Source organism: Curcuma longa, chromosome 4, assembly GCF_044706935.1.
Source record: "Curcuma longa cultivar G26 ecotype Majalengka, Jawa Barat chromosome 4, ITB_CL_G26_1.1, whole genome shotgun sequence".
NCBI classification, from domain to species: domain Eukaryota; kingdom Viridiplantae; phylum Streptophyta; class Magnoliopsida; order Zingiberales; family Zingiberaceae; genus Curcuma; species Curcuma longa.
In genome coordinates, this window is record NC_133864.1 from 18,189,830 (window position 1) to 18,214,066 (window position 24,237).

Sequence of the window (24,237 nt, forward strand, 5' to 3'; positions counted from 1 at the left end):
ATGGCCACTGATCAGCAGCAAATCACCTTCAAAGTCTTTGTGAACAAGACCAAGAACTGCGTAGCTTTTGTGGAATCGGACTTGGATTTCGTGGATGTTCTCCTCAGCTTCCTCACGCTGCCTGTTGGCACCGTCGTCCGTCTTCTCAACAAGCAGTCGTCCTTGGCTTGCTTCGATAAGCTTTATGAAAGCGTTGAGCAGCTCGATGAGAAGTACCTGGTGACGGCAGCCTGCAGGTCGATGTTGGCCAACCCAGTGAATTCATCTGGAGTTAAATGCCAGAAACTTAGGATTAATATCGATGAAATGGGAGAGCTATATAAATGCATTTCCGATAGTTGCCATCGGCCTCGCTACAGCTATTATTCAGGCCTCAAATGCCAGTGTGGTGGTGACATTAATAAGGCAGCTAGTTAGTTATGATCTGAATCGAGATGATGTTAATTATGAAGAACTTCATGGCGTATTCATCCAAGGGGCTAAATTTGTCGTTACAGATGCTCTTTGTATACATTTGGTTGACGACCTCATTTCGACTTTAAACAAGTGTGGTAATGGTGACTGTAACCACCTGGAAGAGAGATTGGTAAAGATTGAACGAGAACAGGTAATCAAGTTTTCATCTATTTTTCTTCGGCATCTTCTAATTCCTTGTCGTTCTACTTCATTGGCTGATGGTAATCCAATTGATAAATTCAATGCATTCAGGTTTTACTTATTCTTAAAAGGTCCCTCATTTCCGACACTCCGCTAACTGATGTTTGATTGCAAAATGGAGAAGGCACCATACCCAAGTTTTCAGATCCTTCAGTTGAAAAAACGGTTGAAAAAAAGGCGTTTGATAAGGAGAAGAAGATCTACAAACTCAACATGGTTCTTACTCGTAAAAAGGTGTTGTATGCTGTGGCGAATCAGGACTTCGTTGATTTAATTTTCAGTTTTCTAACCTTTCCATTGGGTTCTCTGAAGAGGCACTTGGGCAGTCGATTCCGATCCATTGGATGTCTTAATAACTTGTATGGTAGTGCAGAGTGTTTGCGGTCATCAGGTTATATGGTTGCAGGCTGCGAAGAGAGACTGCTTAATCCTAAGCTTGCGCCATATTTCAACTGCAAGAATCAAGTCATAGGAGTGGAGGAGGAGAAGCAAGTTATCTACTATACATGTTTCTACAGGTGCAAACTAAGTGCGACGGCTTTCTACTGCCAACCAGTGTTTTAAAAGGCGTTTTGGAGGCGCGCCTCGGGGCGCGATCCGGGGCGAGGCGTTCCAATACTGCCCTTGGGCGATGGAATAGGGCGTAAGGAATTAAAATAAATAATTAAACAAGTTATTTATTCAATAAAATCACATAGCGCGGTCGATTAGCATGTCTCACTGGGAATGGGAGATCATGGGTTCGATTTCCACTGCAGTCATTTTTGTAAAAATTCTTCATTCCTAATAAAGAATTTAAATTAATTCAATAAATAAATAGAAAATTCCTAATAAAAAATTTAAATTAATTCAGTAAATAAATATAAAATTTTCTTAACATGGATGGGGCTTATTTCAATTTAGAATTATTTGTTTTTTTAATAATTAATATTGAAAAGTATGTTTTTTTAATTATTATTTAGAATTGTATAATGATAATTTTGTGTTTATATAGTTTTTTTTAATTTTATTATATCTATTTATATTTTTAAAGTATTTTATAATATATATCATATTTTTATATATTTAAAAATTAAAAATTTATGGGACTTACGCCCGACGCCTCGGGGCTTTCGCCCCGTGTGGACGGATGGTAAACGCCTCGCCCAACGCCTTCGCCTTTTAAAACACTGCTGCCAACCAGGTAACCATTTCGGGCCATATACGGCAACACTTATAGACCCCAAAAGTCAACCCAGAGGAACAATTTCTTCACGTGGAAGCTACTGTCAGGAACTAATGTACATGGTCACCGACGAACTCGTAGTCAACCCACTATCCCTCACAGAAGTCGTTTCATTTCGCAAGGAAATCTCTGATCCAATCGAGATGGCAGAGTTGAGCGTAGCTGAAGAGGAGGTCAGTCTGGTCGCTTCGCCTTTAATTTGTGTTGGTGCAACTACAAAAGTATGAGATCTATCTAATTGTTGCTCTTGTTTCAGATTCTTGATTTTCTTGCTGTTGCTTTGACGTCCAACACAGCGCTAACTGACGCCTTCTTAGCCAGGGCCGTTGGCGTGTTCACTTCAGTGGACGTGAAGGGTGAATGATCCATCAGAAGGAGAGGAGAGGAGGGAGGGAGAGGGTTGGAAGTAGATGAAGGAAACTGATTAATATTAATTACTTGTAGGTTGTGCTCTCGTTTAATTTCTTATCAGAAAAATTACTAATCGCGTGGTTTTTTGTTTTTGTTTTTGTTTTTGATAATATTTAGCTAAATCTCATGTATACTATCCGATTGTCTTGCTCGACTTTGATAGCCAAGACCTAGCAGTCTTGCTCAATCGATTAGTCTCACCTTCAGACAGGCTATTGGCGAATGGATTGATTGGGTTAGACTGATCGAATTAGGTTTAATGTTTTGTTCATGTTAACTAATTTTGAATCAATTTTATTCTTCAATTAATAGGGATGGTCAGCTTGGTCAGTCTAAATCATCTAAAGTTCCTTCGGCAATTTAGTGAATAACACACGTAAATTTTTTAAATTTCTTAATTACACGCTTTACTTTTAAAATAATAACATACATTTATTTCCTAAAATATCCTCTTTCCTTTCCTGTTTATCATTCTTTGTAATGCAGTTAAACATGATAAGACTATTAATCTATCAAAAATCTATACAGAATATTATGGATCAGCATGTTATCTTGGTAGATTAAGAAATTTTCAATCCAATTTAAGTAGGTTGTCGATTAGACAGATCAATCCACTTATCTATTAAAAAATTTAAAAAGATTAGGTAGATTAAATTCATGAATTCATTAAAAAAGAAAAAAATATATATAGAAAATAATGAAAAATTATAAATTTAGTTGTAGATTAAGTAAGTTAAGCACACGAATCTATTAAAAAAAATTTTATTTTAAATTTAAAAAAAATTTCAACCCATGCAGACCGACTCGTGTGGGTCGTGGGCTTAAGTGGATCAATCCACTTAGATCCACTTTAAAATAGATTGATAATATCAATCCAAATCATTTGAATTATTTGACGGGACAGATCAACTCAATAGACCTAATTTAAATGGGTGACTCTAATTCTTTGCAAACAGACGACAACTCGAATAGTGGTAGATGTGGCTGTGAAATAGTAGTCAGGCAATCGTAAAATAAAATTAAAGCTGAGTTATCTGCGAATTTATGATTAAGCTGATGTGAAATCATGACCAGGTTTGGTTGTGGAACTGTGGCCAAGACTAGTAGCGATGTCATAATCGAGCCTAAATGTGAAATTGCAGTCTAGCTAACTATGAAGTTGTGACAGACTTGGCCACAACATCACAGCTAAGCGGCCACTCAATCAGTTCGACTGGAATCTTGTGACCCACCCCTTTGTTGTTTGTTTGTTTGAGTGGCCGAGCAAGATAAGAAATAAGGAAATGAGTATTCTAGAAAATAAATAAAAGATTATAATTTAAAAAGTAGGATGGGCTATTTAAATATTTAAACATTTTAGGTGCTGCATTCAGTAAACTATTTTGATTTTAATTTTCATTTGTTTCCATTTGTGATTCGAATTTAAGTTAAATCCAAAATTTACCATTTTGTGACCGATCGGGTTCAATTTATAAATCTATGCATTTGTGAAATTGGGTTGCATGGTCTCCGATATTTTGGTTTTAAATCCATTCTTGGTTGGTTATGAACTGAGCTAATTATTTCATGCTCAATAAGTTTTGAACTCTCAGTAATTTTGCGGCAATTAAATTTATTTTTTCTACATTGTATAAAAATTGAGTTATGATTTATCAAATATCAATTGTCTTGATTAATTAAAATTTTTTATTTATAAATTAATTAAAATATTTTCCTAATAATTTTGAAAATGAATTTAATTTTGTAAAATAATTTTAAAGATATTTTTATAATTCTCATCGATTAACATCAACATCTTTTGCGGTTAGTGAAAAATATTTCCACGAATAATTGTGAGTCAGAAGAAGTTGGAAATGTTCTTTTGACCATGGAAGAAATGAAAAACAGAAAACTGCAACGATTAGAGATTTGGACCTACCCAGCAAATGCATAAACTTTACGCTTTTTCCGGAAGAGATAAGGGAACAGAAGAGGAAATGATAAAGAAGGAGAAAGAGAATCTCCATCTTTATTTAGGATGAAGTGAGTTAAAGAGAAAGAGGATACTATAAAAATATTCGTCAAATCATATTAACGATTGAGTAGTGACCGAATTTTTTTGTTGCTATATTTTTTATCACTGACATCAATTAATGATGGAATTTCAAAATCATAAATTTCATCGTTAAATGTAGCTACGGAAATAATATTCCATCGTTAGATTTAGTGACAAAATTTTCAAACTGTCGCTAATTTTAACAACGGATATTTTATTTCGATCACTATAAATTCCATCACAAACACGGCAAATGGAAACATTATTCCATCTCAGTTCTAGCAATGAATATTTATTTCCGTCACTATATATAGCGATGGAATCCTAAAGTCCATTGCTAATATTCAAAATTTTTGCTAAATTTTTTCCGTTTATCCCAATTTTTTATTTATATTTTCATCAACAATCTCTTCTTCTTTTGTAAAAAGGTGGAATCCGCCACCTTAGCGGCCCCACACGGTCGGTCCCACGACCATTTGTAAGGAGGTAAATCGAGAAACTGCAGTTGGTCACGACGCAGGAGGGTATTGCCTGACTTCGTCAGGATTCGAACCTTTGCCCTCTTCTACAACTCTGCTACATCGTAACCAACTCAGCTATGCCCCGGGAGCTTCATCAACAATCTAAAACTATCATAGGTGATAATTTAACAGGAATAAACAACACTACAATTTACCAATTTGATCATAACATATTAAACATGAATCTTAAACAATTTTGACAACACAATAATCTAATCACAAAATAATTTAACAACTTAACATATTCAATATCTGAAACATTCGAATCACGATACAAGTTCTCAATCTCGTAAATCAATTCAGTCACAATATATAAAACATAACATATTAAATATATGAACGAAACTAATTAAATCACAATACAAATATAAATATCAAATATCTGATTACAAAGATTTTAATACAATGATATTATATCAAATGTTTAAATACAATCAAACCTATGAAAAATATCTAAACTCACCAAGTCAAAGTATCCAATCCCGAAAAAAAATATAATAAGATAGGTTAGTAATAAATCAATGATATGTTTCTATTTTGAAAATGCATGTTTACGAGTCATAATTAAAAAAAAATTGCAAATATTAATATACCTCGCAAACAGCTACTAATCAGAGTCATCAGGGTCCTAAGTCTCTTGTGAGTCAAAGTCATGCTGCGGTTGCCACGTTTGACTCATGTCAACCATGAATTCACGCATCTCCTGCACAATCTCCTCGTATCGCAACTGGGCTTAGCGAGACTCTTGAAATGCCGCATCTAATGTGGAGAGTCGATTCTTTAATTCTTGATTTTCTTGCTCTAAGGCTTCTATCCTAGTAGATGATCCGCTGGGATTATTGAGATCGTCATGGTGCAATGCGCGTGTTTATACGTTTCAGAAACATGCGCAATGGAAATAAATAAATAATTAAAATTAATTATTATAACACACGCATGCAAATATATGATAAAATAGTGTATAAGACATGACTGAAATTAAAATTTTCAGAATAATAAATAATTATGTGCGTACCTCGTAGATGATGTCGAGCGGTGTTGGCCTCAATCGAGCAGTCCTTGTCGAAGTCCAGCCTCTATTGATGATCCACGCCAAGCTCTCGTCAGGATGACTTCCTAAGTCACGAGTCGCATCACTGTCTTTGGTACTAATCGACGAACAACAACGATCAAATCGAGAGAAAACTTAATTCTGAAAACACGCAATAATATTTGTCGTGATCGTTTTCCAGGGTTTTCTTGTTGTCACAGAAAATCATATTCCTAGTGTAGTTATCGGTGGTCATCCATTGACCGTGATAAAGATAAATGATCGGAATCCCTTTTCGGTGATGATGGAATAATTCTCTGAAAGCTTCATAAGCTTCCGACAACAATTTGACGACTATTCCGACAGTGATTTCACAAATCACTTCGAAAAAAGATAAAATGGTGATCTTTTCTTCTTCGACAACTGTTGTTCACAAGAATCAATTGTTGGTGTCTAACATTGGTAAGAAAGGTGTTGAAGATCGTGAGATGGCTAGAGGGGGGGGTGAATAGCCCTTTTTCGAAATCGAACATTTTACCTCCTACAAATGGTTAGTACGCAGCGGAAAATAGAAGAAAAACAAATCAAGAAGACACAAAATATACGAGGTTCGGGGATAACTTGCCCCTACTCCTCGGCGTGTCCGTAAGGTGGACGATCCCTTGATCTTCGGTAGATCGAACCCCGGATAAATCCGGCTATATGAATCTCCTTCTCGGTGGAGTTACCTCTCCACAACCAATCTCACAGATAAATGTTAAGTGCAGAAATTATAGAAGGAAATGAGGCAAACAAGTAAAGCTTACAGCACAGCCTCAATCAGTGAATCACTACCCTCAAAAACCTTCCCGAGAGCAAGGCACCACTCCTTGCACCACCTCAGGCCGAAAGCTTCAGGAGGGAGTCGTGAACGTGAGGAAGCAGAGAGCACAACAATCGCAAGCACAGCACCAGCACTTCGTTAGGGTTTCAGAATGAGCGATCCCCCTCTTCCTCTTCCTCTCTTCCTTTTAGCTAACGTACGTCCTCTGAGTCCACTGCACTGATCACCTGATCATCCTCGGTGCAGCTCAGAGCGCCGTTGCCTTGTCTTTTACCTGAAAGCAGTATGTAATCACAAATCGACAAACCTGCGCACAAGGAAAGCAATCCCTTGACTCTCCTTTCTCTTCATCAAATTCAAACTCCACCTGCAATCTCCACAGATGATTAGCAAAGCATATCAGAAGAAACAGTACAATCAGAGATCAGAGCAGAAACCTGAGCGCGCGATCAGAAACATCTTAATCGATCGAACAATCGATTAACTATCGTAATTGTTCCTCAGTGAGCGGAATCAATTCAAATCTTAACTAAGGATGAATATTCAGCTTCGAATTTATGGCGAATCGATGAGAAAGATTATCTATCTCTAGCATTAATCGTGCAAAGCGAAACCTACACTTGAATCATCACAAAAAATAAATTTTTAAGTCCTTTAAAATTTCTCAGCTACCATTGACTCTTAGAATTCTGCATGCTTGCAGTCAAAGCACGCACGGCGGCTCCAAAGATCTTTTAAAGTCCCATAAGATTCTTTGGTTAACTTCTTAAGCAGTCCCCATGGCAAGTTAGTTACCTGTTACCATAAATATGCCACAATATTTGCACAAAATCCAAACCAAGTTCTCTGCTCCATCTCCTCCACCGATCGGACGTTGCCTGAGCTAATTAGACATATATGGCCACTGATCCGCAGCAAATCACCCTCAAAGTCTTTGTGAACAAGGCCAAAAACTGCGTAGCTTTTGTGGAATCGGACTTGGATTTCGTGGATGTTCTCCTCAGCTTCCTCACTCTGCCTGTTGGCACCGTCGTCCGTCTTCTCGACAAGCAGTCGTCCCTGGGTTGCTTCGACAAGCTTTACCAAGGCGTCGAGCAGCTCGACAAGAAATACCTGGTAACGGCTGCGTGCAAGTCGATGTTGACCAACCCAGTGAACTCATCTGCAATAAAATGCCAGAAACTTAAGATTAATATTGATGAAAAGGGAGAGCTATATATATGCTTATCTTATAGCTGCTTTCATCGTCCGTTGAGTTATTACTCAGGCTTCGAATGCCAGTGTGGTTATGGCATTGATAAGCCAATTACATATGATCAGAATCGAGATGATGTTAATCATGAAGAATTTCATGGCGTATTCGTCAAAGGGGCTAAATTTGTTGTTACAGATGATCTTTGTATAGCTTTCGCTGCGGACTTCATTTCGACTTTACACCAGGGTGGCAATGGTGATTGTAACCACCTGGAAGAGAGATTGGTAAAGATTGAACGAGAACAGGCAAGTTTTCTTTTTTCCTTTTGTTCGGCGTCTTCTAATTTCTTGTTGTTCTACTTCATTAGCTAATGGTAATTTAATTCAATTGATAAATTCAATGCATTCAGGTTGTATGTATTCTTAAAAGGTCTCTCATTTCCGACACTCCACTAACTGATGTTTTATTGCAAAATGGAGAAGGCATCATACCCAAGTTTAATTCAACCCCTTCAGTTGAAAAAACGGTTGAAAAAAGGGCGTTTGATAAGGAGAAGAAGATCTACAAACTCAACATGGTTCTTACTCGTAAAAAGGTGTTGTATGCTGTGGCGAATCAGGACTTCGTTGATTTAATTTTCAGTTTTCTCACATTTCCATTGGGTTCTCTGAAGAAGCACTTGGGCAGTCGATTCCGGCCGATTGGATGTCTTAATAACTTGTATGGTAGCGCAGAGCGTTTGTGGGCATCAGGTAACGTGGTTGCAGGCTGCGAAGAGAGACTGCTCGATCCTAAGCTTCCACCATATTTCAACTGCAAGAATCAAGTCATTGGTGTGGAGGAGGAGAAGCCAGTTATCTACTATACATGTTACTACTGCTGCAAGCTAAGCGACACGTGTTTCGACTGCAAATCACATGGCTATGATGCCACGCATGCACTACAGGCAACACTTATAGACCCCAAAAGTCATCCCAGAGGAACAATTTCTTCACATGGAAGCTATTGTCAGGAATTAACGTACATTGTCACCGACGAACTCGTAGTCACCCCACTATCCCTCACAGAAGTCGTTTCGTTGCGCAAGGGCATCTCTGATCCAATCAAGATGACAGAGTTTAGCGTAGCTGAAGAAGAGGTCAGTCTGGTTGCTTCGCCTTTAATTTGTGTTGATGCAAGAAGTATGAGATACATCTAGCTAATTGCTGCTGCATGTTGTTGCATGCTCTTGTTTCAGGTTCTTGATTTTCTTGCTGTTGCTTTGACGTCCAACGCAGCCCTAACAGACGCCTTCTTAGCGAGGACTGTCGGCGTGTTCACTTCGGGGGGCGAAAGGAGTGAATGATACATCAGAAGGAGAAGAAGGACGGGGAGAGTGGGTTGCAAGTAGATGAGAGAAACTGATTAAATAAATCACTAGTTTAATTTCTTATTAGAAAATTTTAAAGCATTGTAGTTCGATCCCAATTGTATATTTGGATGTTTAAAAAAAATATTATATTGAGGGATTATGGAAGTATCCGATGGAGATTCTAAATAATTTTATAATAGTAGAAAGAATTGCAGAAGTTAACTTTGTCAATAGTTAGCATTTTGAATTTAATTTGATAATTGATGAAAAATAAAAAAATGAGTATTTTAAAAAAAATAGGTGCATGATTTAAATTTAAGTTAAATCTATATTGTATAATTGTCTCAGCTTCAATTTATCAACTCTTGAATTTGATCATGAAGCAATTAATTGGACCAAAATAATAAAAAAAATTAAAGTTTTAAACTGAAGAATAAAATTGATTCAAAATTAGTTAACACGAATTAAAAAATTAAATCAAAATGAAAGATATGATAAATCAAATCTAAAATTTGTAAAATTGGGTTGGTCTCCAATAGTTTGGTTTTAAATACATTCTTAGATATGAATTGAGCTAATTATTCCAACTCAATAAATTTTGAACTTTCAGTAATTTTACTGAACTAAATTTATTTATTTTTAAATAGTATAAAAAATTGAGTTATAATTTATCTAATATCGATTTTTTAATTAATTAAAAAAATTATTGATAATTTAATTATAGCTTTTAGAAATTAATGAAAATAATTTTTTAAATTAGTTAAAATTTTAAAATAATTGTAAAAAAATATTGTATAATTTTCGTGGATTAAAAATAACATCAAATATTCAATAAATTAATTTTCAAATCAAAATGCATAAACACGTGCCAGAAGGCTTCTAATTTAGTAGAGTTCTTCTGATTAGCTTCTTGTCCATAATAATCTTGATTATTTAGATTTTTCATTTTATTAAAAAATATTTTAAAGTGCACCTTAGTTAGGATTTCAACTGATGAGTACTTGAGTATCATGCTGAGTGTCTTACCGCTACATTATGTATAGGGGCATAAAAATTGCAAAGGTGATAACGCTCACCCCAAATATTCCCATTATCCATCCAAAGGTGAAATTCACCTAGCCCACGATCGACTCTCACGACCATCTGTGAAGAGGTAAATTAAAAAACTATAGTTGGACACGATGGAAGAGGGTATTGTCTTAACTTCGTCAAAATTCGAACTTGTCCACTTCAATAACTCTGCTCTGTCATAACCAACTCAACTATGCCTCGAGGGCTCCATTATCCATTTCAAAACCTTATGAAAGAGAGGTAAATCATGATATTGAATAACCTCCTAAGTGAGAGGAGCTAATTATCCAAGGATATGCATCCATGAGGATTCAAACCTTACTTTATTATTGTAAATCTACCACCTAAGTATCAATTTATTACGTTTAAAAAAATATTTATTATTATAGTAAAAGGTAGAATCTGTCATTTTAATGGTTCACACGATCAATCCCACGATCATTTGTGATTAGATAAATCATAAAGTTATAGTTAGCTACTATGGACTTCGTTGAAATTTGACTCTTATCTATTATAGTAATATTTACTGTGCAGTAGCTGTCAATCCTACCCAAGTCATAAAAAATATCTATTTCAATAAAAAGTTCTGTGTCATGTGTAAATCGAGAAGTTGCAATTGGTCACCGGACGGGAAGGGGCTTCATCATCAAAATTCAACTTTTATCTATTTCAGTAAATTTGTCCCGCAATCCAATTCAATTATTATGGGCATTAAAAAATATATTTATGAGTACGTAAGTGGTGGCTTTGATTTTTGAAAAAAAAAATAATGAAAACATGACCATTTATTTATGTGTGGGAGAGACCATTTTTTATTTCTTCCTTCACGTTGAAGCAATTTATAAAGCACGGGTTGAAATTAAACAGTATGACTTAAGTGGTATTGTAGGTCCGTCCACGTGAAGAAATGATGAAAAAGGTTATTATATTTACTAGAAATTTAAAAGTTCCTATCATATTGCATTGCATGACTAATTAATTAACTGGTCCATTAAATTCAAATGCTAAATTGACTCATTATTGACATCACACTGGTGTCTTCTTCACATCCATCCTGCAATGCTCACATCCATCGTGCAATAAATTAAATAATACATTATTGATAGAGGGACATAAAAAATCACAGTATGCATTTCTATGTAATAAGTATGTTCGTGTTGGTATAGTAGTAGTTAAACTATAAAGGGAATTTTGTTAATCTATTTTACGATGATTTTATTAAATTAAAAAGATTGATATTATGATATTTTCTTCACTGGAATTTGAATTTCTATGCTATGTGTTGTATTTGTGACTTTAGGGGCCGGCCGGGTATTCATTCATGTTCGGATTACTAATCAAAATCTTTGGAGATTATTCAGTACTATGGTTTGGAACTTTAGCCTACCTTTATGCCTTTTTTACTGGGACTCATGTACGAAGGAGAGAAAAGATTAATCCACTAAAAAAAGGGAAAGGAATCCATTAAAGAAAAACAAAGGATAAAGAGAAAGGTTGAGAAAAAGAATAAAAGATAAAGAAAAAAAAAAATTGCTACGAGATTGAATGAGTTAGCGGATTCACATCCATCTTGCAATGCTCATTCTTCTGGCTAAATACTGTAACACAGTTCAAGTCATCAATCAATGAACAATTTGATGCACATGCTCCAGAGATTAATCGCAAGGAGGATAAAGAGGTCCGAAAGATACTTTAACAAAGAGTTAGGATGGTATCGAAGAAAGATCTCGACAAGTCATTCTGATTCTAAGTTAAGATTTGCTTGAGGTATATAGCTAGAGTAGGAAGAAAAGTAAGAGAGAGATAACTTGATGGAGTTGATGAGAGTGTGTGTGTGAGAGAGAGCCCCCTTTGCACTCATATTTCTAGGGTTTATATAATTGTCGAAAGAGCATCTCCACGTTAAAGCTAATGAGGGGACTAGATCCGATAGTTGTTGGTGGTCTTTCCACTAGTTGAGTGTCACGTGTCTAATGGATGGTCTCAAGGGGACAAGAACTGTACGGTGTTTTGTGTTTTGGAATATTGACAGTTGTTGTTTACATGTGTTCTCAGTGAGCTCCGTAAGGGGCTTGTATGGCCTGAAGAGGGATAAGCAAGTGAAGTCGACGTTGAGTAGTCTTGAGAGTATACAACGTTTGGAGCCGAAACAATGAGGTCGTCGAGATCCAAAGCCAAGGGAGGAATGGTGCCAAGGTCCGAGGCCAAGATTTGAGGATGAGACAAAGATTGCTGAGATCCAAGGAAATAAAATATCTCATTCTTGTATGATCGTCCCCACCGTAGAAGAAATATGATATTTAAACAAAGAAGACATGATTTTATTGCTTCATCTGTTCACAACAGCAGCGCAATCTCTCTCCTGATTCTTTCCCCTCTCCTTCTCTTCTCAAGAGCAGCAGCTCTCCCTCTTCCATTTCTTTTGTTGTTTTTTCCAGCCGACCACAGCCACCACAGCCTCCTTTATTTTCCCCCTTTCCTTGCTATCCTCACATCTTTCTCGGCAGCAGCCGCCGGAGCCTACCAGAGCTAGTCGAGGCCACCGGCGAAGAGGAAAAAGGTGCTCCTTCCTTTTCTTTCACTGCCAGTAGTTTTCTTCATTTTTGTTTTACTCATCCCTAGCAAAAGCTCTCTTGTTCTTCCAGCCAACAGCAAGCCCGCTGATCACCTTTCTTCCAGTAACCATCACTCCTTTCATTTCCTCTTGGGTTTCCAGCAACAACATGAACAACAGCTTCTTTTCCTAGATTCCAGCACCTAGCAGTAGCAAGCAGTCGTTCTCAAAGTGAATCTGGTATCATTTAGTTTTTCTTTTTCTTTTTCTTTTTGTCCCTGCTAGTCCTGTTAACCTTTCCATGTCTCTAATGGTATGAAGGTACAAATTGCCCCTAGACTTATTAGGGAAAAAGAAACTTTTGTTTGATTTTCACATATTTATCCTCGTACATGAATAAATAAAGAAAATTGATTATATATATATATTTATATAGCTGTTCCCAAAATGAAAATAATATTTAAAAATAGTAAAATGAGTTGTAAAATAATTAGGTTGGTCATTTAGATTGATCGATAAGTTATGAATTCAAAATTTAACAATTATATATTGTAAAAAGTGTTAAAGTAAAATAATAAAACTATAAATATAGAATATTAAAAAGTAAAAATTCTGAGTCTAGTCTTATATTAGAGTATTATTTGACCATCTACAATATGCATATGGATTTATTTGCGCGTACATTTATACATGTTGACCTTTATATCATTGATGTCAGGATGATTAAACAATAATGGGAATTAATAAAAGATGATGATAATTAATGAATGATAGCCCCATGCGCAACCCGCCCAACAAATGACTGAGTTCGGGCATACCAATGACAGGAGTCCCCAAATATGGCAATCCCCAAACCCAACGCACCCCCTGCCATCATGCTACTCTATACCTGTCATTTCTCTATTTCTATACTGAATTTATCGATCGATTTCCTTACTCTATTTCCTGGCATCTTTCTTTCTTTCCTGCTTTTCTTCGGTTTCTGTACCTGTTATTTCGATCGATACCTGGCATCTGTCTTAGTTCGATTTCCTTGCGTATGTCTTTGTTTCTTTCCTGGCATCTTTTCTTTCTTTCTCTAGCTCTTTATATAAAAGTAAATTCTCTGTAGCTCGTGATGGGTATAGATGGGTCGGGGACCCCCGCCCAGCCCATCACCGAGCGGCTGGGCAATTCCTAAAATACGACTTATTATTATATTAGGGCATAAGATCAAGTGGAAAGGACTCTTGTTTGAACGAGGGGTGGCCGGGAGGTTACCCCGAAGTGAGGTCAGGATGCAATTTACTTTTATATTAGGCGTAAATAAAGCCCGGTCGACGCCATTCTACAATAAAATTTAAGATTCAAATCCGTCTCAGCCGGAATAGTACTAGGCACAGCCGGTATAGTAAGAGTCTGAGTCCTATATATACTATTTGCATTATTAGTCCCTTTATCCCTAGCAACAGGTCGAACTTAATATATATACGGGGTGTACCTGAGATGTTAGTTCTCTTTCTCTCGATATGCATATTGATCAATCTCTCTCTTCTATATTCTCTAATTATTCGCACTTATTATCTCTATATACTTTTATATTATAATCTATGTGCATTATTCCGTTTATCTCTATATACTATAATATTATAAAAAATGCATACCAATATCTTAATTTACGTAGTTTGAGTTTCACTAAAGGTAAAAAGCACAAATGGGAGCTACTGCGAAGGATATGCAATCCAAAGCAAAGGGCGCTACTTAGTAAAAGAGTTGCGAGCAACTCTGTTGCGAGCAATAAAGACATCGGAAGAATTAAGAAAACCAATAGAGGACATACTCCCAGAATCTGAATCTGAATCAGACCTATCATATGCGGAACTTTGACTAGCTTTAAAGTGCCTAAAAAAGTTGTAGACTTCAAATTAAAAGAGGGGACTAAACTCATAAATACGGCTACAGAGGAGACTGCTGCTGCTACTGATGCTACTGAGGCGGCTATAGGTAGATGATGCTTACTAGTAGACTACTGCTGCTAGGGCTACTCAGGCTACTCAGGCTGCCTTAAAAGAGTTACTCGTACTACGGGGGATAATGCTTTAGTCGCTCTTGCGGCTCCTGACCTTCAGGCTTTCGAGTCCGCGTATTCCGAGGCTTGAGAGTCCACGTATTCCTAAAGAGTCGTGCTTCCTAGAGGACACAATGAAAATACTTAGCTGCACAAGCGCTCTGCCGCGAAGGATAATACATCGCATACGCACGAGACTTACTAGGTCCGAGCTTGCGAGCAACTCTTAAGCGAGCAATAAAGACAGGAAGAATCAATTTAGGAATAGAGGAGACATACTCCCAGAATCAGCGGAATCATACCTCTTACTTGAAGCTGTTTTACTTGCTCAAGTTGTTGACTTAAAAGGTCCTAAAGTCAATCCGGCTTTAGAGTACACTCTTCTTCCTAAAGTATAGGGAAGTCTACTAAGTATAGGGAAGTCTACTGTAGCTGCTATAGAGATAGAGTAGGCCACTACTGTTGATACTGCTGCTACTACTGAGTACACTGGTACTGCCTTAAAAGTCACTGGTACTACGGGTGCTCCTGCTTTAGTCGCTAGTGAGGCTACTGGTCTTAGTGAGGAATATACTTTGTTGGTTGGTGAGTACACTGTTGCTGCTGGTGCAGTTACTGGTCCTACTGGTGAGGCTTTAGAGTACACTGTTGCTAGAGTTCCCAGTGTAAGGGTCTTCAGGCGGGGCTTCGCCTTTTGAGTTTCAGGAATAGAGGGCTTCCCCTTTTGAGTTTACTAAACGGGCACAACTTGGAGCTACTGCTTTGGATAGTCAATCCTTCGCAAAGGGCGCTACTGAGGGAAAGAGTTGCGAGCAACTCTGTTGCGAGCAATACTAAAAGGAAGAATTAAGTCTCGAATAGAGGAAACACTTACATCAGAATCAATAGAGGAAGAAACACTTACATCAGAATCATTAGACCTATCACTTGAAGCTCCTTTAGTTCCTAAAGTTCTTGACTTAATAAAAGTAACTAAACTAAAAGCTGCTCTTATATACTACACTGGTGCTGCTCTACAGTATATACTACTAAGACTACCTACTCTGTTGCTCCTAGTGAGGCCACCCTTCCTGCTTTACAGTCTACTACTGGGGCTAAAGCTACTGAGGCTACTGGGGCTCCTATAGAGTCCTACACTCGTCCTACTCTTAGAGTTCCCATAGTTGGGGCTGCTGCAGTTACTAGGTAGGGGTGTTCCTGATTTAGAGTTCCTCCTCGTCCTTTGAGTTAAACCTTAAGTAAGTATAGGCCTTTTGAGTTAAGGATGTTGCTGCTCTTGAGGCTTGAGAGTACACGTATTCCTAAAGTAAAGAGGACACAACCGCTCGGCCGACATAGTAAATACTATGCATACGCACGAGACTTACTCGGGGATCGCTTGCGAGCAACTCTTAAGCGAGCAATAAAGACTGGAGTAACAAATACTTGAACTAAAGACATACTCCCATAATCAGAATTAGAATTAGAACCAGCACTTAAAGCACTTTGAGTCGCTTTAGAGCTCTCACTTAGGGCTACTTTATCTCACTTAGGGCTACTTTAGTTGATAGTCTTACTGCCTTTTGAGTTAAGTATGGTGTTGCTACTTACTGTTGATACTATTGGGGCTGCTTTCGGAGTTGCTCCTGTTAGTGAGTCCATTGGTCCTACTGTTGCTTTTGCTGCTGCTTTAGTTACTGTTCCTAGGGCTACCACTGTTGCTGTTGCTGTTACCAGGGCTACTGTTGATAGGGTTGCTGCTGTTCCTGTTGCTAGTGTTGCTGGGTCTTCGGCTCTTGAGTCAGCACCTTCCCCTTTCCAGTTTCACTAAAGGTAATAATGTACAAACTGCTCCTATAGAGTCGTGCTTGCTAGAGGACAGAATTTATGTATATACTTAGCAGCACAAACGCTCTTCCGCCGCTTTGGATAGTCAATCCAAAGCTACGGTTGCTACTTAGTAGATTAGTTGCGAGCAACTCAGTAGCGAGCAATAAAGACTTAAGTAATTAATAAAAGGAATAGAGGACAGACTTCCACGATCATAATTAGAAGACCCATCAAAAGAAGCTCTTTTAGTCGCTAAAAAGGACTACTTAAAAGGAGCTACTCTTCCTGCTTTATAGTATAAGATCTCATACTAAGGTACGGCTTTTGAGTCTATACTACTACTACTGTTGCTGATGTTGCTAGTGAGGACATTGATCCTTTAGTAGTTGTTGCTGTAGATGCTTACACTGTAGCTACTGTTGCTAGTGAGGCTGGAACTTAGGGTAGGGAGTTGCTCTTGCAGTTGCTCTTGGGGCTGCTACTGTTCATCCTTTCGAGTACACTGGTCCTAAAGAGTCTTGCTTCCTAGAGTACATAATGAAAATACTGAGCAGCGCAGACACGCTTCCGCGAAGGATAGTAAATCCAAAGCCTATGGTCGCTACACGTACTCAAATTTATTACTTACTTATACACTTTTTAGTTAAAGAGTAGCGAGCAACTCAGTTGCGAGCAACTAATCAATTAAATAATCAAGTCCGGACGGGAGGAAAGACTTCTATGATCATCATTATACCTGTCACTTGATACACTTTTCATATCAATTCGGTGCTAAAAAAGTAGAGAAATTTGTTGCTGCAAAAGTAGCTAAATTAGGTGCTAAAAAAAGTAGACTCAGTTGGTGCTTGAAAAGTAGCTAAATTCGGTACTGCAAAAGTAGATAAAGTAAATGCTTTTGAACCTCTCACTTCATAATCTGTTGGTGCTGGTGCAGTTGTTGATAAAGTAGAATCTTCTGTTGGTGCTGGTGCAGTTGTTGATAAAGTAGAATCTTCTGTTGCTGCTTCAACAGTAGCAAAAGTAGAAGAATCTGTTCCTTTAAAAGTTGCTAAAGTAGAATCTTCTGTTGCTTTAAAAGTTGTTCATAAAGTAGAATCAGTTGGTGCTGGTGCAGTTGATAAAGTAGACTCTGATGTTGCTGGTGCAGTTGTTGCTGCTGATGATGCTGCTGATGATGCTATAGTAGTACTGCTTTTGATGCAGCTGCTGGTGTTGCTGTTGGGGATGCTGTTGGAGCTGGCACTGCAGCTTTAAAAGTAGCTAGGGATGCTACTGGTGCTAGGGATGCTACTGTTGGAGTTCCTAGTGTTGGGCTGGTGCAGTTCCTGTTGCTACTGGTGCTACCCGTACTAAGAAAATGAATGTAATTAATTGTAGCGAGCAACTATGTTGCGAGCAATACATACTTAAGTAAGAAATTCTGGAAGGGAGTACATACTTCTATCATCAGAATTAGACCTGTCACTTGAAGCTGCTTTAGTTGCTGCTTTTGAAGCTACTTATGTTGCTGACTTTAGAGTGTTACTACTGTTGCTGCTTCAGACTCTATTGGTGCTAGTGTTGCTACTGGTATTGAAGCTGTTGTTGCTGCTAGTGCTACTATTGAAGCTGCTAGGGCTGCTCTTTTAGTTGCTGCTTCAGACTCTATTGGTGCTGCTCCTGTTAGTGAGTACATTGCTGCTACTGTTGCTGAGTACATTGAAGCTTCTGTTGCTGCTATTGAGTTCACTCTTTTGAGTTAACTCTGGTCTAGGCTTTGGAGTTGAGTTGCGAGCAACTATGGTGCGAATGTCAATAAGTAACAAACTTTAGAAAGGAGGAAAGACTTCTATGATCATCATGAGACTTTGCACTTGATACACTTTTTTATGTTGAAAAAAACAGCTAAAGTAGAAGAATCTGTTCCTTGAAAAGTAGCTAACTAAATTCGTTGCTACAAAAGTAGATAAATTAGGTGCTGCTGATACACTTTTCATATCAATTTGGTGCTGCAAAAGTAGCTTAAATGCTACAATGTGTTAACAATTCAATATCCAAAGCAATATATTTGCAGCCCATGATGAAAAGTCTATGAAGTTTTTAACTACCCCAAATACTTTCTTTCACTATGATTCATATAAGAAAGTAGGAACTAAAAGAAAAGGATGATAACAAATTACACCTGTACAGAATCATTTACCAACTCCATATGGTAAGTAAATGGGTTTATTAAGTAGTACTTCAAAATCAACAAATGCAACATGAACACTCTTCTTGTTCTGCATCTTCAATTTTAAAAAACCTGGGCATCTACACATTATAGCAACATTGTTTTAAGCATATCAAGTAAAATCACAAGTTAAAGAGTACATTAAGAAAGTTGTAAAACCTTGAAAAGACTTGAGTCAACTCCTTCTCGGTACAACTTGGACCCTAATTAGACACAAAAAGTGTTGGACAATGGGGGATTTGTTTCAGTATCATGAGTGGATGAATTATTCTGTGAAAAAAGGCAATCCATGTTATTGTCACACAACAGTTAACTTCTGAAGTAAAAGCATGCATTGTCCGTGTTGAATAAAGCACCAACTGAAAGATGGAGGAATCCTTCATGATGTTGTCTCTGCATGAGTACTAAAAAACCTTACAAGATAAGCATCTAAAGTTAGAAATGTCAACTAGTAAGTAGAATTCTAGTGTGCAGGCATCTAAATGATATTTGGTCGATGAAAGAGGTCAAAATTTTGTTTAAACCAAGCTTCTTCATGTTCTGAGTTACATAAAAACTATCCTAAGGTTCAAGGAAATTTGATTGATTACAACAGATCAACAGATAACAACTTTTCTTGAGATGAAACATTCATGTTAAGAGAGATTTGATTGGTTCATCTCACAGACAAATGCATGCCACAAGGATAAACTCTGAAGCAAACTGATGAGATACTGTTTATATTAAATTTGAAAAAAGTTTTGTAATCTTCTAGCCTTGGTATAAATAAAACAAGAACATCCATCAACATGACCATACAAACTGAGTTACAGTATAATTACAATGTATTTTCCAGATAAGTCTGAAAGGAGAAAAGGTGTTTTTCCTGTTCTCATCAATGTTAAAAATTTCATCCAAATTCCCCTTCATAGGCTTTGTGAAATTAGATTGGTTTGAAACCCCTATTTTTACCAAAGATGACACAAGGCTTACATTCTCTCTGACAAGAGAAACTAGAGTATATTACTATGATACTTGAGATGCAACTCACCAACTTACTATGCTCTGAATCATAAGCCAATTTTTTGGTTCCTGCAATTAAAGGAACAAGTTATTTGTCAGTCATATGCCTGAATATAAATCAACTGAGCTACAATCATTTTAAGTTGCTCACTCTTCAGCATTTTCATAGCCTAGGTGCAGTTATGTATTATTACCAAGGTGTTTTACAAGTTTAAATATGCCAAAATAAGCACAAAATTGTGCTCAAAGTAGTGTGCATAACCTTTGTGTGGAGGGATAACCATTCAAGCTGTAAGGAGAATAAACCATTCCAGGCATGGGTGTTGCTTTCAGACCTGCTAGTTTGAAGATTGTGCCAAAACGTGTAAACGTGAGATTTTGAGGAATGTGCACCCATGTGAGGAATTATTGCAACTACATCTAGAATTAAGCTAAAATATTTAAACCAATATCATAGACATTAGTGCCAGTAGAGTATGTCTCAGTTCCATTATCAGGTAGCATTGTTGGAGACAGACTACTATATGCAGATAAAATAAGATGGTCAATCCAACAACTATTTTTAGCTGCTAGCAAAGAATGACTTCTACTATCAGAATCTCAAAAGTCTCTTGAATATGCAGCAGACACCCTAACTCTTCTATCAGAAGAATATGCGCTTTCATCTGCTCAAAAAAAAAAAAAAAGAAGTTCAGGTACCAAAAACTAATATTAGATGACCTATGTGTTGCATAAAAATGATGAAGCAAGGCACCTGTTCTTGGACATGTTTGGACCTAGAGTTAGATTTTGCAAGATCAATGTGAAGAGTTGATTCTCTTTCGAGGTCAAACCTTGATCAATACCCTCAATCACTATAGTTCTATAATGAGGTCCTTCTTCTTTATGAACTCTTTCAGAATCAATTGAATCATTAGTTTTCTTTGATGGTTCACCATGTGCATGCCATTGCTCGTAGCCACGAGTGAATCCATTTTTGATGAGGTGATAATGCACATCCTTTTCCTTTAAATTTTTTTTATTACGACACTTACTGCATAAACATCTTATTTTGTTATCATTGACACACCTTGGATGTTCATAGGCAAACTTCAAGAATCCTTTGATCCCTTCAATAAACTCATCGAAAAGATAACCATTATCATCTTTTTGACATCACATCTACATTTTTAGAAAATATACAAATATTTTTCATTAACAAAATAAGAGAACTATATAACATTCAATTGTAAAACTATTGATCCCTAATTATTAACGAGCTAATTTAACCCATTTAGTAGAGGTGTAATCGAACCGAGCCGAACCAAACAGTAAGAGGCTCGAGCTCGGCTCGTTTGATTTTTCCCTAAGCTCGAGCTCGGCTCAAGTTCGATTCGAGCTTTAATGCTTAAGCTCGAGCTCGGTTCGTAACGAAATTAAATAGTTCGCGAACGGCTCGAGCTCGATTTCGAAAATAGCTCGTTTAAAAGTTAAACGAACTTAGTTCGAGCTTGGCTTGTTAACATATTATTTTGAGATCGTTAAACAAGCTCTCGAGCTTGGCTCATTAACATATTATTTTGAGATCGTTAAACAAGCTCAAGTTCAAGCTCGTTAAGCACATAATCGAGCTCGAGTTCGAGCTTGTAAAAATCCCCTATAATACATGAAAATCAACTACATACAAAACATGAAAATCACTTGTAAAAATAAATACATAACATACAAAATCAAAATCAAAGCCACAAGAATCAAATTAACAAAACATTAAACAACTTAAAATGTCAACACATGCCACATAAATCCTTAACACTTAATAGTTTCTAACCATACATAACATGAAAATTACAAGCAAAGAAATTACAATATAAAAGTTTCTAAAACACATAAAACCATCATAAATCATTCTGCACAACAAACAATAAAGTTGATAAGTTATATCACAAGTTCACACCCAAACATAAAGGAATCAAGTTCATGTCAAATCTAGACAGTACCGGACAATTTAACTTGTACATTCAAGTGAGTTGATCCAATGCCCTACAATTTATTTCTTCAAACTAGTAAACCTGCAAAATATAAATTATTGTTATGCATCTAACAAACTCACAGTAAAATAACAGATTATATGGAGCATGTGATTTTCCACATGTTAACAATGATATGTAATTGGCCAAGGAAAATCAACAATGTCAATCTTTTTTAACAAAATAGAACTGCAAATATTATAAAATCATACAAAGTTGAAAAAGGAGAATCCAAAATTAATAAAGTCATGTAAAAAAGAAATGTTGAACTGCTAGTCAAATTGGGAATTTATGACTATGAATGATCACCTATGCACTAAGCAATGAATAACTACTTACAATTGAAACTACCTTACAATATATTGATTAGACAACTGAAACTCCCAACTCAATCAGTCTTGCTTTTAATCTTCTTGCTGTCAAATAATCAAAAGTTGAAATAGTTAAGTACAAGATATTTGAATTATAAGAAAAATTTTAAAAGAATAAGTGGGCGAAATTTTTCAATGTGTTACATGAAACTACATAGGAAAATCACAAGATAAAATGATGACTTTGTCAATACCTCTTGAAAGGTGATAATGAAAGCAACATCTAAGTCAATTGAATTTCTTTAATCTCTGATTTTTTCCTTTTACATACAAATGCATAGTATTAAAAAATTAGACATGAACAAAATAATATACAAAACATATGGTAGCAAGTAAACAACTAATTAAATAGGATGTTTATGTACTCACTTTTGATTTTCTCTTGATTCCATAATGAGCACGCAACCAATCTGATGCACAAAGTAATACTTGGACTGTATCTATTCCCAAAGAGGCACGATGAGGATCAATTACCCTACCACCGACACTAAAAGCTGATTCAGAAGCCACTGTAGTTATCGGAATTGATAGTACATCACAAGCCATTTTTGATAAGATCCTAAACTTTAAGTTGTTAATTCTCCACCATGACAATGCATCAAAGTCAGTTTCATCTTCACAAATAATACACCCTTCATCCAAGTACACATCTAGTTCAGATTTTACTTGCTCAACACTGTCAACATTCTTAATGTAACTAGAAAATTGTGCCCTTACTTTACCTTTTCCTCTTCCATTTAAATTGCTCTGACCAATAGAACTTTCTCTTTGAGTTTCACCTTGAACATTACTACTACCAACACTAGCCTTATGAGCTTCAACATACTCATTGTACAACATGTGCAATGTCTCACGAATCATAGAAATGTGCTCAATTGCATCACTAACAGAATAGATCTCCAGAAAATACCATTCAATCAACTTCATCTTGTTCCTTGGATCTAACATTGCTGCTATAGAGATCAATAAGTTGTTATCACCCCAATATTTATCAAATTTAGCCTTCATCTTGTTAGCCATTTCTGCCATGAAACTTCCTTCATTTGCACTTGCTTCATTTAACAACTTTTTTATAGTGTAAAGTTCAGTAAGGAATAAGTTAGAAGTAGGATATTCACTTCCTGAAATGAGATGAGTTACTTCATTAAATTCCTCAAGAAATGAACAAACAACACTAACCTTCTTCCAATCCTCCTCACTTGGCAAAAAAGTATAAGTTGCATCCCTTGCTACATATCTAGGAAAAACATCTTTAAACTCTAAAGCAGCCAATAACATGCAAAATGTTGCATTCCACCTCGTGCAACAATCCAAAACAAGCTTCTTTGAAGATAGTTTCAATTGCTTTGAAATTTCACTAAATATAGTAACACAAGTCTCTGAGGCAGTTATGTGTTTCACACTTTCACGCACATTGAAAATAATATCTTGGATCTCAGATAACCCATCTTGCACCAAAAGATTCAAAATGTGTGCACAACATCTTACATGAAATAATTTGCCACCAAGAGGAAGATTATTTTTATAGGAGAGATTATCCTTCAACATCCTCACAGCTACATCATTATAAGCTAGCATTATCAACTGTAACTGACCATACCTTATTTTCAATTCCCCATTCAACCAAACACTTATTTAACACATCACAAATGGAAACACCATTATGAGGTGGAGGAACATCTAAAAAATTCAGATTCCGCTTCTGCAAATTCCAACTAGAGTCCACATAGTGACAAGTGACAACCATATATGAAATCTTCTGATCTGACTTTCATAAATCAGTAGTCACACTAACCCTATTCACATCTTTTAATGATGTCATTACTTTTTTCTTCTCAATTTCATAAGAAGCTATGCAATCTTTTTTCACAGTAGCATGACTAATCTTTTGATAATATGGAGTCGTTGTCCTCATCAATA

General features: G+C 36.5%; 1 protein-coding gene and 1 pseudogene across 1 annotated transcript; one reads left to right on the forward strand and one right to left on the reverse strand.

Moving 5' to 3' along the window:
• On the forward strand, positions 1-9,242 carry LOC141827211 (uncharacterized; annotated as a pseudogene).
• A 13,432-nt stretch (positions 9,243-22,674) lies between these two features.
• LOC141827212 (zinc finger BED domain-containing protein RICESLEEPER 1-like) lies at positions 22,675-23,865 on the reverse strand. Its single transcript, XM_074714451.1, has one exon. The coding sequence runs from the start codon at positions 23,863-23,865 to the stop codon at positions 22,675-22,677; it is 1,191 nt and encodes a 396-aa protein (XP_074570552.1).
• Positions 23,866-24,237: the final 372 nt, after the last annotated feature.

What these genes read in the sequence shown, in the direction of transcription:
- LOC141827212 (XM_074714451.1), bottom strand. Translation starts at nt 23,865, where the DNA reads ATGTTGAAGGATAATCTCTCCTATAAAAATAATCTTCCTCTTGGTGGC.